This window comes from Alternaria viburni, assembly GCF_023758015.1.
Source record: "Alternaria viburni strain BMP 2772 chromosome Unknown scaffold_1, whole genome shotgun sequence".
Taxonomy (NCBI): Eukaryota; Fungi; Ascomycota; class Dothideomycetes; order Pleosporales; family Pleosporaceae; genus Alternaria; species Alternaria viburni.
This window is the reverse complement of record NW_026055770.1, coordinates 2,193,150-2,207,228: the sequence shown is the minus strand read 5'-3', so window position 1 is coordinate 2,207,228 and position 14,079 is coordinate 2,193,150. Positions and strand designations below refer to the sequence as shown.

The 14,079-nt window shown below is 54.0% G+C and overlaps 3 protein-coding genes across 3 annotated transcripts; 2 read left to right on the top strand and 1 right to left on the bottom strand.

The window, feature by feature from the left end:
- Nucleotides 1-1,616: 1,616 nt before the first annotated feature.
- Nucleotides 1,617-3,318, bottom strand: J4E79_000789 (uncharacterized protein; the record flags this gene model as incomplete). The annotated part of the gene is made up of 3 exons (XM_049349704.1): nt 1,617-2,180; nt 2,236-2,696; nt 2,751-3,318. The coding sequence occupies 3 exons, from the start codon at nt 3,316-3,318 to the stop codon at nt 1,617-1,619; spliced, it is 1,593 nt and encodes a 530-aa protein (XP_049216491.1).
- A 1,741-nt stretch (nt 3,319-5,059) lies between these two features.
- Nucleotides 5,060-6,321, top strand: J4E79_000788 (uncharacterized protein; the record flags this gene model as incomplete). The annotated part of the gene is made up of 2 exons (XM_049349703.1): nt 5,060-5,858; nt 5,909-6,321. The coding sequence occupies 2 exons, from the start codon at nt 5,060-5,062 to the stop codon at nt 6,319-6,321; spliced, it is 1,212 nt and encodes a 403-aa protein (XP_049216490.1).
- A 6,524-nt stretch (nt 6,322-12,845) lies between these two features.
- J4E79_000787 (uncharacterized protein) lies at nt 12,846-13,922 on the top strand (the record flags this gene model as incomplete). The annotated part of the gene is made up of 1 exon (XM_049349702.1): nt 12,846-13,922. The coding sequence occupies one exon, from the start codon at nt 12,846-12,848 to the stop codon at nt 13,920-13,922; it is 1,077 nt and encodes a 358-aa protein (XP_049216489.1).
- Nucleotides 13,923-14,079: the final 157 nt, after the last annotated feature.

Sequence of the window (14,079 nt, the reverse complement as noted above, 5' to 3'; positions counted from 1 at the left end):
GGATCCTAACTACTTCGGGTCTGAAGTGTCGTCGGGCGTCCAGCAGTACCTGCGTCTAGGCGAGCGCTAACCATCAACATGGCTTTTGGAAACGCTTCCATGTGATGCCTCACCCTAGCTTCAAGACCGGTGAATGGGCCGTGTCTAAGTATCGATAGCATCAATCTCGGTTAAACCGTCGAGAGTGCTCCTTCGACCGTCAGCAAAAGGAAGGAGAGTTGCTGATGCATAATGGAACGGCTCAGGACGGCATTCGGTCCAGCTTCCCGGTGGCGTCTTTGTTGCATGCCTATAGTATGGACAGACACATAAAGCCAACAACCTCTGCTCGGGTTGGTATTGCGTCTTGCGCTGGTTTGGCAATCCCGGGTGAATTGGAAGAAGAAGATCCTGGTGCCAAAGCGACCTCCTGAATCTGCAGTCGGTACCCGTGGACAGTGTAAACACCGGGTCTCTCGGTGGCTGCCTGCAGGAATCTTCTCATGGCTGCATGGTTGCAGTGGTTTCATCCCAATGGGGGTGCCGGTCCGAACAAATTGGTGAGTTGGTGTTGGGATGGCGTCGGCTACGGCTCAAGCGATGCTTAAGTCAGGGGCACCGAGCGTTAACCATTCCCCTTCGAGACAGACCCTTTCAGCCCTGTCAGAACCGCATCCTTCAAATAAGGGTGTCGTTCTTCAGCCGTCTTGGCTTGTGTGACCGTAGCGATCAATACAAAGACATGGTCTGCTCGCGCACTTACGCCTTGTTCATCTGGCAGCGCCCTTCGTATACATATCATCCGCCTGACCGTTCTTCTGCCGGATCAGTCAGCCAAGACTTACGGCGCAGTATTCTTGGTGGGGAGGTGTGTGGGTCTAGCCTGAGACTAAGTTTTCCTGCGGGAGGTTCGCGACAGTGGCTATCCATTGGCATCGCGAAAATGACACGCCCAAGGGCTAGCAAACGTGCTGACGCGGGACCAATGGTTTGACCACGGCGGGAGCTATTGAAAGCTGCATCGCAGAATCGGCCGTAAGGATAGCTTCTCGTGCTTCTGAGTCATCTGCAGTGCCGATGTCCCGTCATCGTGAGCATGTCGCAGGATTTTGGAATGTAACCTCGGTGCGCGCGCGTGCCGCAGATTGCTGGGCGAACGAGTTGGGAAGGGCGCGCATGTATATTGCGCTGGAGCCCTCTTTGAGAGCTCGCGACAAGACTCTTCACGCTCGCGCACGAAAGCCAGAAGGACATGACATATACGCAGTGGTGCGCGGTATGACGGGTCCGGGGTCTGCAACGTGAACGGGTTGCGCAGTCGGTGCGAGGTGATGTGCAGACCCACGGCGGGTGGGTGCCCAGTGCAAATCATGGGCTTGCGTTCGCCGATCCCCATCCAATACGACCGCGCGGCACTCTTCTTTGCAAGCTTAAGCAGACCTCACATCGCCTAGGAGAACGACAGTGGTGAGTGAAGTCGTACAGAATTCGTGTCTATCTATTCAGTCTAAGCATGGATTATAGAAGCCGTAAGTTTCCTAATGTTCCCTTCAAAGCATGCCCGTCCATGTCGTCTCATTTCCAGTCGGCGTTGACGTAACGCAGCTCACAAGCCTCCATTCATTACCTCACCCTCATCAAGCGACAGCAAAGCGACTCCGCTCTCGCAATGTCTTGCCGTATCTGTACAGTGCAAATATGCCAAACGAACACAACACCATGCATCCCGCCAGCAAACTCACACCACCATCGATACCAATACCCTGAAACATGGGCCTCGCGAACAGGATCGCCGCAAACGCAAACGCGCTTCTGCTAAGACTATTGGCACTAAAGATGCTGGCTGCGTATGTCGGATAGATGTTAGGGATGTACAGCAGAACGCTTTGCGCGATGAAGTAGATCCCAAAACAAGTAAGACTGAGACCGATGGTAGGCACCATCCAGTGGACTGAAGGTCTTGATGCCCATGCAAACATAAACAGCCCTACGGCGATGACGGGACTAGCTACCATGCCCGGCCATAGATGGTTTTCGAGCTCGCCGAATGTCCCGTTCATGAGGCGGGGGAAGACGCGGTACTTGAGGTACAGCACGTGTGCGGCGAAGGCGCCAAGGCAGGCTGGGAGGATACAAAGGAAGACGAGGCCCGTCGACTCGGCGTTGAAGCCGTAGTATACAGGATAGACAAGAGGTAGAGACTACGATAGATGCGTCAGTGAGTGTCTTTGTGGTCTGAGCAAAGTGCGTGCTTACCTCAAAGAATGAGTAGTAGATGCCGTAGCACAAGCCCATGTACACCGTCGTAAACAAGATGGCAGGGTCGAGGGCATTGATCTCCCAAGGCTTGACCAGCGCGTCGAAGAGCAGGCTGCTGACCTTCATGTTCTTTTGCTTTCGCTCGGAGGCCGACATAAGCTCCTGGTTTCCTGTATCCTCTCGCATGCGCTTCGCTTTGTAGTACAGGATGGTGGGTCCGGAGCTCTCCGGCAAGACCAACAATATGGCGAGGTATACTGGACCTGCGATGATGAGCAGTTCCCAGCTTGAGAAGCGCCATCCCAAGTCCTTGACGGCATACGAAGATAGTGTAGGTCCAAGCGCGGGACCGAGTGTCGCGACCGCCGCCCAGAGCGCAACCGCAAATGGAAATTCGGCCATCGTCCAGATGTCACCGAGCGATGCGCCGGCCGTGGCGAGACAGGGTGAGGCCATGACTGCGCGTCGAAGTCAGTGTGTGTCGTACGATTGATCCCAAGAGCGTCACTTACATCCCAAGAGAAAGCGCAGTACCATCAGACCAGCGAAGTTGTCCACCAGCGCAGTCGGTATGCACAAGATGATGAAGAAGAAGCCGGACACAGCATACGGAGGGTTCCTGCCAATGGCCGGTACTTCAGATAGCGGCGAGAAGAGCAGACATCCGATACCATAGCCCAGAACGTAGAGCGCAATGCCGAGCGAGGCGGCGACATGGCTGACGTCGAACTTGTCCATGACCGCTTGTTGTGAGGACGTGTATATCGAAGAGCCGACGTACACGGCAAAGGTGTAGACACATAGTAGCACAGTCACAAGTATCTTGTGAGACTGAGGCCAGTTCTGAGGGTTGCTTGGGTCGCTTGGTCCATCCCAGTCGACAAGGGTGGTCTGGTGCTGCTTAAGCTCTGTGCCAACAGCATCTCCAGCTCCAGGGACGGCTTCCTTTGGGAAAGGGAGATCGTCAGTCGACGACGAAGTAGATATTGGCTTTGCTTTTGTACGCGCATAGTCAAATTTTCGATGCTTGATGTAATGGGCTAAGGTTCCGATGAAGGAGTGCTTGAAAAGGTATGACATTTTGGCGATGCTATCGCAAGGTTGTTGTCGATTGGGAAGAGATGCTAGACAGAACGAAGAGGTAAGTAGAGATAGCAGTAGCGGCCCTGGACTGCCAGATGTGAGGAAGATAGGAAGGTTTCCGAGGAAGGCGGGCTTGTAAGATAAGTATTGAAACGTGGTGATGTTGCACAACACCGAGAGTCTGTGCTACAGGCTTATATCCTCCATCGTGGCTGCTATCTTAACTCCACGTCTCACACGCCCAGCATCTGGGTTTGTCAGACTCTCGCGCAACTTGAAGGTACAGCTCTTGGCGCGAAAAATAAACGACACGATATGGACGTTGTGTCAGCGAGTTGAGCCATGGCGATAGCGTGTTGTTCGCATATGTCCCCGATAGCTCCCAAAACGGTAACAATCTACGAGGATAAGTCTCACTATCGACCACGTACCGATACGCCATTGCAGGCTGCAGTGAGTACTAGGCCGATCTAGAGATTTCCAGCGCTGCAACTCGTCGGACACTTCTCTGACGTTAGTTCAACGAAAAGCCTCTGGTGTTAGCGGAGTCAGCGGACATAAAACGTGATCGGACGTCAGATCTGATGATTCATCGACCAATACCTGCGGCATGTGTAGAGTGTGTACATATAGGGTCGTCGCTTGGACGGACGAATGTGCGGAGAGGTCGGAGATGCGAATGCTCGAGACACCAGATTGGCGGGATAGGAAGCGAGGTAAGCATGTACCACCCGGAAGAAGTAATCACCGATCAGCCTCAAAGCCTCCGGTCGGAGTCATCTTATCAATGTAGCCATGAGAAAGCAATGCATACTCGATCATGATGAGGTTACTGATGGCAGGCTTACCAGATTGTCAGTATACAGGGTATCGATAGTCCTCCGGTGGAAACGTTCGACAATATTCGTCCGAAACCACAAACTCTCCGGAATTTGTAAGTCGATACTGTATGTGCGAAAAAGCAGGGTCGGAGCTGCTGACAAAGGAAGGCTGCATTATCAGATGTGGCTGCTCGCAGCTTCTGCTATTCGTCGAGCCAAATCTCTTGTTGATGGCGTAAGCCGTAAGCACTATGATGTCTTATCGCAAACGCATACATGCCTCGATGTCGCAAAAGAAAGTAGTCGACTTGAAAAAAGTCAGGAAAGGTCCAAGGCCAAGTCGTTCTGTGTGGCCTCCAGGGCTCGAGAGCTACCTACCTAGGGAGGTAATGTTGAGTGGGGCAAGCACGTGATGCGGGGATACTGACGTAAACGCGTCCGTCGCGTCTGGCCCCTGACGCCGTCGCTGTCACCCAGAAGTCACCCAGCACACTACCACAAGATGGCCCACCAGCTGCACTTCTACGTCGTATCACCCTCGCGCAATCACTTCTACACGGGTTCTACGGAACGGAAGGGAAATTGATTGGACTAAAAAAAGAGTGCCGAGTGAAATCCACGGTTCACCATCGTGCCCCCTCGATGAAACGGCCATCTCGGCTTTACTACAATACGACCCAAGTGCCGTTCCTAGCAGGACACTAGGTTTGTACCAAAGGCCCGGACGTTTGCTTCGCCCAAAGGTCTAGGTCAGGAGCTTCAATTGGAGGCGCGAACGACTTTCGTGGTATGTTGCACCTGCTCCATTCTTTCACTCGCGCGCCTTCACTACACACTTTGTCCTTGTTGCTTCGTCGCGAGCGCCATAACCTTCCCTTCTCAATGGCATTGAAGTTGCGCAAGAACCTAGTTTCCTAATGCGCTGTCATAGATTCTACTCCTTCCGCCGCCATCCGCTATACTCAGCATTCCGGATACTGGTCCTTTTCTTTCTTGTCTGGGACTCGCTGCACTGTCTCTCCTTGTCCAAGTACCAGACGTCTGCGACGACCGGCCCGCCTCCACCTCGAAACACGAAGCGCATATACATAGCCTCTCAGCATTGGAACGATGCGCGACTACTCCGGGAACACTGGAACAATGCGCTGGTAGCCTTGGTACAAGAGCTGGGTGTCGAGAACGTGTTCGTATCGATATACGAGAGCGGCAGCTATGATTACACTAAGGGCGTACTGGAAGAACTCGATGCTGCGCTGGAACCCTTGCAGGTGAAGAGGTCGATACAGCTTTCCGACAGATCGCACGCGGATGAGATCGCGCAGCAGCCGGCGGACCACGGATGGATCAAGGCATCAGACGGGGAGACATACTTGAGGCGAATGCCATTTTTGGCGACCATACGGAATCATGTCTTTGAGCCCTTGGAACGCCTAGCTGCGGAGGGCGAGCGTTTCGACACCATACTGTTCCTCAACGACGTGGTGTTTACGCCGGAGGACGTACTGCGATTGCTGGACACCAATGGCGGACATTATGCGGCAGCTTGCTCCATCGACTTCAAGAAGCCACCGCAGTTCTACGACACGTTTGCGCTCCGAGACTCAAGCGGCCATGAAGCCTTGATGCAAACTTGGCCTTACTTCAGATCCTACGCCTCGAGGCACGCAGCCGAGAAGCTGTTGCCGGTGCCCGTTGCGTCATGCTGGAATGGAATTGGTAAGTCCGCCACTTTCTTACCTCCTTAGAACTTACTAATAAATGCGCAGTTGCTATGCCCATCGAGCCCTTCCTCGCCAGCCCACCCTTACGCTTCCGCGGCATACCCGACTCCCTCGCAACATCACATGTCGAAGCGTCTGAGTGCTGCCTGATACACGCCGATAACCCTTTCTCCGCGAGCAAGGGCGTGTTCCTCAACCCCAATGTCCGAGTCGGCTACAACGGTACCTCGCATGATGACGTACACTCGCCGGAGGTCATATATTCTCCATTTCAGATCTTCCGATCGTTATGGCGGAGTCGCATCTTGAGGTGGACTACAACCGGTTTGTTCAAGGAGCAGATCGTACGTATGAAGTTGGCAAAGTGGACTGCGGAAACAAAGAAGTCGGAGCCCGGCGGCTTTTGCCTTGTCAACGAGATGCAAGTCATTATTGAGACCGGGTGGAAACATATGTAGCTGTGAAACCAAGATACCCATCCTATTGGATGCAGGTCCTGCTAAGATTAGTGTGTTGACTGTGGTGAATCTTTCGCACTATGTGACTTCGATCCGTAAGAAGTTTGTTTAGACGCACGTCTCAATCCGAGTTGATTCAGGAGCTGTATTCCTGACAAACTAGTCGTGGCTCAAAGGAGAGGACGGGCTTATTGCCTACGCTGACGGCTTTCATCAGCGACATAGCATGAGTCTTCTTCGCATTGCTTCTTGGAGTCCGTGGGAGTGTAGGAATTCGTGAGACTAGACCAAAGCTCGCCATCCGAATGCGGTTTGATGGGTGTTGCATTGCTCTGCTAGTAGCTTGACTTACTTGTTTCAACGCACGCTTTCAAGTGCTGTGCTGTGATCTACTGCGTCTATCTTGTCACTCCAGAATCATAAAAAGTAGGTACTCGCAGGTACAAGAGCGTGCTGCGTCGCACAAAGACTAAGGCAGATGCTCGCTCTGTCTTCGTCGTACTAGACAAGGCAGCTGAAGCTGCTTGATAATGCAGAAAGCGAGGGTGCAGCGATTGATCGCAAAGTCATGTTCGCCCAAGGCTGCGATAACACTCCGGCGACTTCTTACTCTCTAAGCTCCTTACCTATGCTAATACAAGCATAATGCGTACATTGTAAGCATACAGCATCTTCACCTAAAAGAATCGCGAGCACTCTTGCGTGGCAGAACGGCGTGTGCTCGCTTAGCGGCAAAAAGAGAGATAGAGGCAAAAAGAAGACAGGAGCAGGAAATCATGTACATAGCAGAGCAAAAAGGAAAAACAAAAAACAAAAACTTCGGATCCATGCAGAGAGCTAACTGTGAAGCTGCCTGCATGGATCCTACATGTTTCTTATACCTCTTGGCCACAGCCGAACCTCTTTGTTAATGACAATAATGAAACGCAAGACGCACCTTAGCCCACCATATTTATATACCGCCTGATGGGTGGCGGTCAGGATCGAACCTGGGTGTGAACCACGGAAAGAGGTGAGGTGCCTTTTCCATTACGCTATGCGTCTTCACCGCGGAGGTGGGATGATGGAATATAGTACATTCGAGGCCTTTATATCTTGATAGGACCTGAGTTTGGGTATATCTGGTGTAGAAGTTGGTGAGACTTTGTGGGATCTTAGCGAGAGAGTTGTGCGGCGATGACGACGACGAGGCGGCAGCGTTGCGGGGATTGTATGCACACAGGGTCCAGTTTGTTTGGCCTGCGGCCCTGGCAACGGCAACGGCATTGGGGCGTGTCAGTAGGCGTATGTATCCCTTGACAGCATGCCCTTTCTGCTCCCATGCCTCGACGAGCATCGAAGGGCTCATGAGCACTTCAGGTCCCATGGAATAGGAGGCCTTCAGCTCTCTGAGTCTAATACTGCATTTGAGATGGACTCGACTGATGCTGAGACTCATTGCAGGGGCTCAATGCAATGTCTGATGTCCATTGGCAGCACTTAGGGGTTGGCCACCTGAAATCATGAGCTTTCAAAGGGTCGTGCAACATTGCAGCAAGCCTGCAGCGCCTCAATGCTTGTTGTTAAGCGATCCTGAAATCTCATGATGATCCTCGCAGACCACAACAACCCTTTGCCTCGACCAACAGCAGACCGCAAGCTGCAACTCCTCAATGTCGATGAAGAATCACTGCGGCGCTGCTGCAGAGCTCCTATTGAGGAACAAGGCTTTCACAATGCGAGGCACTGCCAGATCATGTTCTTGTCCTTTGCCGCCTCTGTGGCCATGGTGTTGAGCCTGGCGCTGGCTTTGGTCTCCTCCGCGGCCTCAACACCATCTCCAGACCACCACGATCACCGCAACCAGCACCACCAAACCGACAACAGCAGAGCTACTGACCACCGCAGATAAGCTCTTGTGATGCCGGAGCAGGTCTCAACAGCCTTGCTCTCGCTGAATTCGAGACTGGCCAGGCCGCTGGAAGCGTTCCCTTAACAGCGGACCTCTTGCGACAGCAGTACCCTCGCACGACGGGCGCGCCTAGACAGCAACACCATCGAGCAGCCTTTGCGCAACATGACCTCCTTCCTCGCGAGCCGCATGACCCCTGGAGCCTTGCCATCGAAGCGGAGGTGTCTGCCCGACGACTTTGTCGCATCCCCGAAGGCATCCCCGCAGCGCCCGACAACTGTCTATACCGGCGGCGACGACAGGGTCACGCAATGAACTGGCTTGACGGAGACCTTCAGGCAATTCGCAGAGAGGAACGTGTGGGTATGAGGCGGCCACCTTTACCTCCCCTCGCGGGCTGCGCCTGGAAACATCATGAGAGCAACGGGCGGGCATCAAGCGATGCAGGAACAGCGAGCTTGGGAATCATCTTCTCTGCTTCTGCGGCAGTGCTTAGAGACTCAGACGATTTTCCTTCTCCTCATATCGCAGCGCCTCTCCGAGCAAGAAACACCCGAAGCCCGAGTCGCCAGTAGCGCCCCACCAGCATGTCTGCACGGACAACGAAGCAGCGCCTTAACAATGAATCATCGAAGACCTTGCAATACAATAGAGTTTCGCCTTCGCAGCTCATCGAAGGGAGCCAGACTACACGACAGACCCTCGACCGATCGGCTCTGACGAAGCGACATGGCTACAACGACCACAATGTTGAGTCTTAACGTTGAGACATAAACCGGTTGAGGAATACAGAGCGCTGAGATGGTCTCGAGGACATCGCCCATGAACGACTGGGACGAGGGTAGACGGCCAAGCCAAGCTCCCGAGGATACCGGCCATCTATCTGCTCTGACCTGGACGGAATACACAAGCGACGGCGACGGCGACGGCGGATGCTAAGCATGACTGGCGACGGACCGAATGATTCCGAGTACAAGATATCCTCAGCCCGCGGCGACAAATCTCCACTTCAAGTTTGGGCGGCGTCGCGCTGCCTGCCTATGAACATCACCCAGGCGTACAAGGTTGGGCAGATCTGAGCGGACTCGACACAACCGGCCCTCGATAAAAGGCAACACGATGGAGACTTCGTTGAAGTTTGTCGATGATGATGATGTTTGCTCTATCCTCCGGAGATGCGTTACAGCAGAACTTGGCGCAATTCCATACTGGGCTTGAGAATGAAGGTCGCTGTCGGTCGGCCTGTCCTGGAACATTTCGCTGTCGACCCCAACGTCCCGTTGACGTTGATGACCCGTCTTTATCCATCTCTTGCTTGACATGGTATCTCTGGCGAAAGATGAAAGGAAACTTACTTCACAATCATCTATCATCCATGACGAAGATTGTCAACTCCTGTGTGTCTCGGGGACAATCTCCTTGCATGGACGCACTGGACCTCGCAAGTACCCTCGCTGGCGCTTGGGAGTGGGAAGACTGTTGCCATGCATGGCTGTGGACGTTCATGACCGGGAAGGCCCACATGCTTGATTGGCCATCTCGTCGATGACGAGATCCAGATACCAACTGTCATCGTCCGAAGGCTAAAAGACCTATCATCGAGACCACGAACGCGAACAATTCTCTCAGCTGATTAGTGGACGGGGCGATCCGGCATTCCTCGATACCGGCGCTGAGGGGAGCTTGCAACCTTGACGGGCGTGCCATGCTGCTGTTGTACATGGCCGGTCCGATCAGATCGACCAGTGGCCCGACACAACGCCAGACTTTGTTGCTAGCCTGAGCAGTCAAGCAGCTGAATGCTTGTTCTTGCAATGCCCGGGGTTGAAGACATCCTCCTGGTGTTCTTGCTGCTAGCCTCCTACTCTGACCTTGGTTCATCAACATCAAAACCCTGGGTCTACCGTGGCCGTCCGGAGGTATCTTGTTTTTCGTTATTCGCGGCAGTGCCGTTCGCGTGCGCTCTTGGCTGGCGGTCACAGCATTCGACCTCCGTTGCGGTACCAAGTAGAACAAGGGGCCCTGTCGTATTGGGTGGGTGTCGATGCTCGATCCACGCAGTCTTGACAGCGAGCGCAGATCATAGATCGTACCGCCAGCTTCCCACTAAGGTACTGCGAGCTTCAAGTGTATCCCGGACTCCTTGTGGTAGTAGTGGATGCCGTCTTTGCATGGGGTGGAAGTTGTCGCGGCGCATGCGGCGGGCCTGTCTGAAGAGGTGGTACAGACATCGCGCTGAAGTCGCAAGTAAGAGACAACCAGCGCTGAGCCTGCCCGCATTACCACCGTATCATGGTAAAGGTCGACCGTGATCCCAACTGAGGGGTGTACATCGGAAGTGAGCTTTTCGCCGTGTCGTCGGCCGTCCGCCCTGGAGGCAGACGCTCCGCTCGAGGGGCTGCGATTTATCCGACCGTCGAGATCGATGTCCGCGTCGTCATCTGCTGTCGATGCGATGAAGATACAGTCGCAAGCTGGTGTTGCGATCGATAGGCGGGATGTGTATGCTGTTCTGCTCGTCGTAGCAGCGGGGAGGTAGAGATGAGGACGGTATCGCGGCTGCATGTCAGACTCACGAGAGCATTCTGGTCGCAAGTAAAGGGAAGCTGCCATCATGCGCAGTCGCCGGAAACCAGCTCTCCCGACCTTAATCGCTCTGGTGGTGTCGCTGGTCGTGTCATGACTGCGGAGATGCCTCCGGATCTCCGTCCGCCGCCGCCATCGATGTCGCGGCTTTCTGCTGGTGCTGCAAATGGACTGGGCAGTCTCTTCAATGTCCAAGTCGCCTTTTCCAGGCCTCCTCTGCCTTGTATGATCGTCGTGGCGTTGGTGTGGAGAGTGTAGAGTCCTGTGTCTGCGGCGGGCATCCGAACGAAGCTGCGGCAGCCTAAGGAGGGGCGGGAAATTGCTACCTCGAGCATCAAATCGACGATGTCGCGAAGGCGTGTCAGCAGAGTGCCGACTGCTTGTAGATGCTGTCGTTGCCGTGGAAGCGGTGGTGTGGATGTCGTTGGTGGGGGAGAAGTTGCGGCGGCGATGAGGGAAGCCACGAAGCTGTCGTTTAGCGGCGCCGCGAACATCGATGCGAATGAGCGAGCACTGCAAGACAGCAGAACACACTGGCTGCATGCATAGCAGACGGCCAACGCGTGTCTCGTGAGAGCGTGATAAGCAAGACGGCGGCGGACGAGCGAGGAGGGAGCAGAGTCGCCCTTGCTCACCCCCGAGAAGGCCGTACTATGAGCATACGCTTGATGCATCTAGAATCATCAGCGGCCGAACGTGGGCACTTCGCTCGCTTGCATACTGCTGCTGCTGCTGCTGCTGCTGCTGTTGCTGCTGCTGTGAGCGAAAGAACTGTTTGCGTGCAGTCCCCACGTCGCCGCAAGACGTGGCAGCCTTGAATGTCTTCAGGAGGCGCGTGTGCCTCTTCAACGCGAGCTGCAACACTGCGACGAGCGATCTCAAGCCTCAAACAGATGGATATTAATGCGATGATGATGGAAATGCCATCTCCAAGGCATGCAACGACGTCGAAAATGCACTGACGTAAACTTCGCCCTTCCCCGTTGAGGCATGGCTTCCGACATGATTCGCGCGCCCTCTCGAACTTCATCCCATCTTTCTTCCTCCATCCTCACGATTTTCTGTCAGCAGCAGCGACACGACAAACCACCTCAGGGACTCAGCATATTTTCTGAATCGAATCCTCTGGTCACCATGATGTTGCTCGTAAGGAGATTGCCACGCACGGTCCGCGCACATGGGATTTCGACCTCCAGCCCACGAAGCCCTTCACCACAACAATGCCCTGGATATATAAGTCTACTATTTCCCAGTTACTTCGCCTTCGGGCATCTGGCATTTTGTAACGATACAGAGAAGCTTAGCATGGCCCCTGCACTAAGGATGACACGCTCAAAGCAAAGAGAAGAAACCATTTTTTTGCAGTTTTTTTAGGCTCAAGAGTTCGATACCAGCGACCGACCTTTACGATCGCCGGGCGTATTGCAAATTTCTCTTTTTGGCAATGTGGCGACGCAGGTGTACAAGGAGCGGTGCACTGCCGACTCAGTTTTCTGCCAAAGTCTAGACGATTCTCCGAGCACCTGAGGCCAACCCATTGGCATCGTAGAGCGGGCCACTTCTCGCTGATCTGGTACAGCTTGGATCCTACGATAGGATATTGGCTGTCTTGTGTCAGAGCGTATAGCAGTCTCACGTGCTTCATGCATGTACAAGAGGCTCAATCCTATAGGACTCAGGAGCTGAGGAGCTGTCATGTGTCTTCGCACCACGAGCCGACAGTCACAGTACGCATCGTAGGTGCTTGGGGAGCTTGAGAAGACATTGGATATACACCTCTGCTGCTACGTATGCGGCAAGCTCTCCTAGTCCTGTCGGTGTGTTGTTGTTGCTGCCCGAGGACATGTATGACGTGGTGGTCCCAGCGCGCACAAGGCCTTTGTTTGTATGCAATTTCTCGCCTTTCCCCAACGATAGCTTTGACCGCACACTCACATCCCCGCGCTCCCCAAAAAATCCAGATTTTACAGACCTGCCAGCACATCTTCTCATCTTTTCACACCACACACACACACAGCGTCTATCAGCAAGTCGCAAGTCATACACAATGTCACAAGCATCCTCCCTCCTTCCGCCCTGGGCAAGCCGCGAGTACTGGTTCCCGTCAGAGGGCGCGCGCGATCACTTCGCTTCGCAGTATGGAGAGTTCATCATCAAGATGCTGAAGAGCGAAAACTGGGACGAGTTTGACAGCAGGGACGCGGTCGTCCGCATGGCTAAAGCGTACATCAAGGAGATGTATGAGGATCCATACTACGACGTTCCCGCCCCCAGGGTATACGACCCCGCGACCTTGACCGAAGCTCATTTCGTCTTCTGGGCACATACCTCGTCAGGGAGACAGGAGGTCGAGAAGTGGAGAGACCTCCGAGGAATCGTCTACAAGGCCTTCGCAGCTCCCCGTTTCCTCCGCGAAATCCTCACCAGAGGTACTCGACTACACTCCGAGTGGTCGAGTGGAGGAGTCCGACTCACCGCCGCCCAGGATCTGGCGACAATAATGCTGCGATCTGAGACGGTCGTTTTCACGGAGAGGGACATTTCTGCCTGCATATGGCGGCGGGGCTCCCGATTCCATGAAAGACAGGACAAGATCAACGAATATGTCTTCAAAGTACAGCACAAGATCGACGAATATGTCTTGAAAGTACAAGACAATTTCGACCAGGACTTCCCTGTCACCGGGATGGATTTTTGTGGTGAAACACAATTCACCATGCGGCCCGGACAGGAGAACAAGATCTTCGCCCCATGGTACGATCTTGGCCAGATCGGATTCCACGACATCCCCGACTGGCCCGCAAATTCGAACATCGCTTCGCGATTGATGACCGATCTGCCCGCTGAGCTTATGCTCATCGTTCTTGAAAACCTCTTCAAGTTCGATCAAGAGATCCACATTGTCTTCGACCACGACGAAGACGAATACATTTTCATTGTGGAGCGGGAGCAGCACCTGAAGGAGTACCCGCAAGGGCTCCAGGGTGTAGAGATGCCAATGGGCAATTTCTGGAAGCTGCCATACTGTCACGAATTCTTCGCCTTTGGGGCGACTGGAGAGGCGAACCGCGCGATGATGATGGGCGTGTTCCACAGGAACAAGTTCATCGTACATGATGACTAGTCCTAGTCCGTGGGGACCTTCAAAGGCCAAACCGAGGGCGAGGGAGACGGTATAGGTATGCCGGGCGGATACGTGGGCTGGGGAGGGGGAGCTGTGTCGCTGTGGTGAGGATGGAGGACCTCCTGGGGGCTGTATGATAGTTTGAAATTTTACTTTT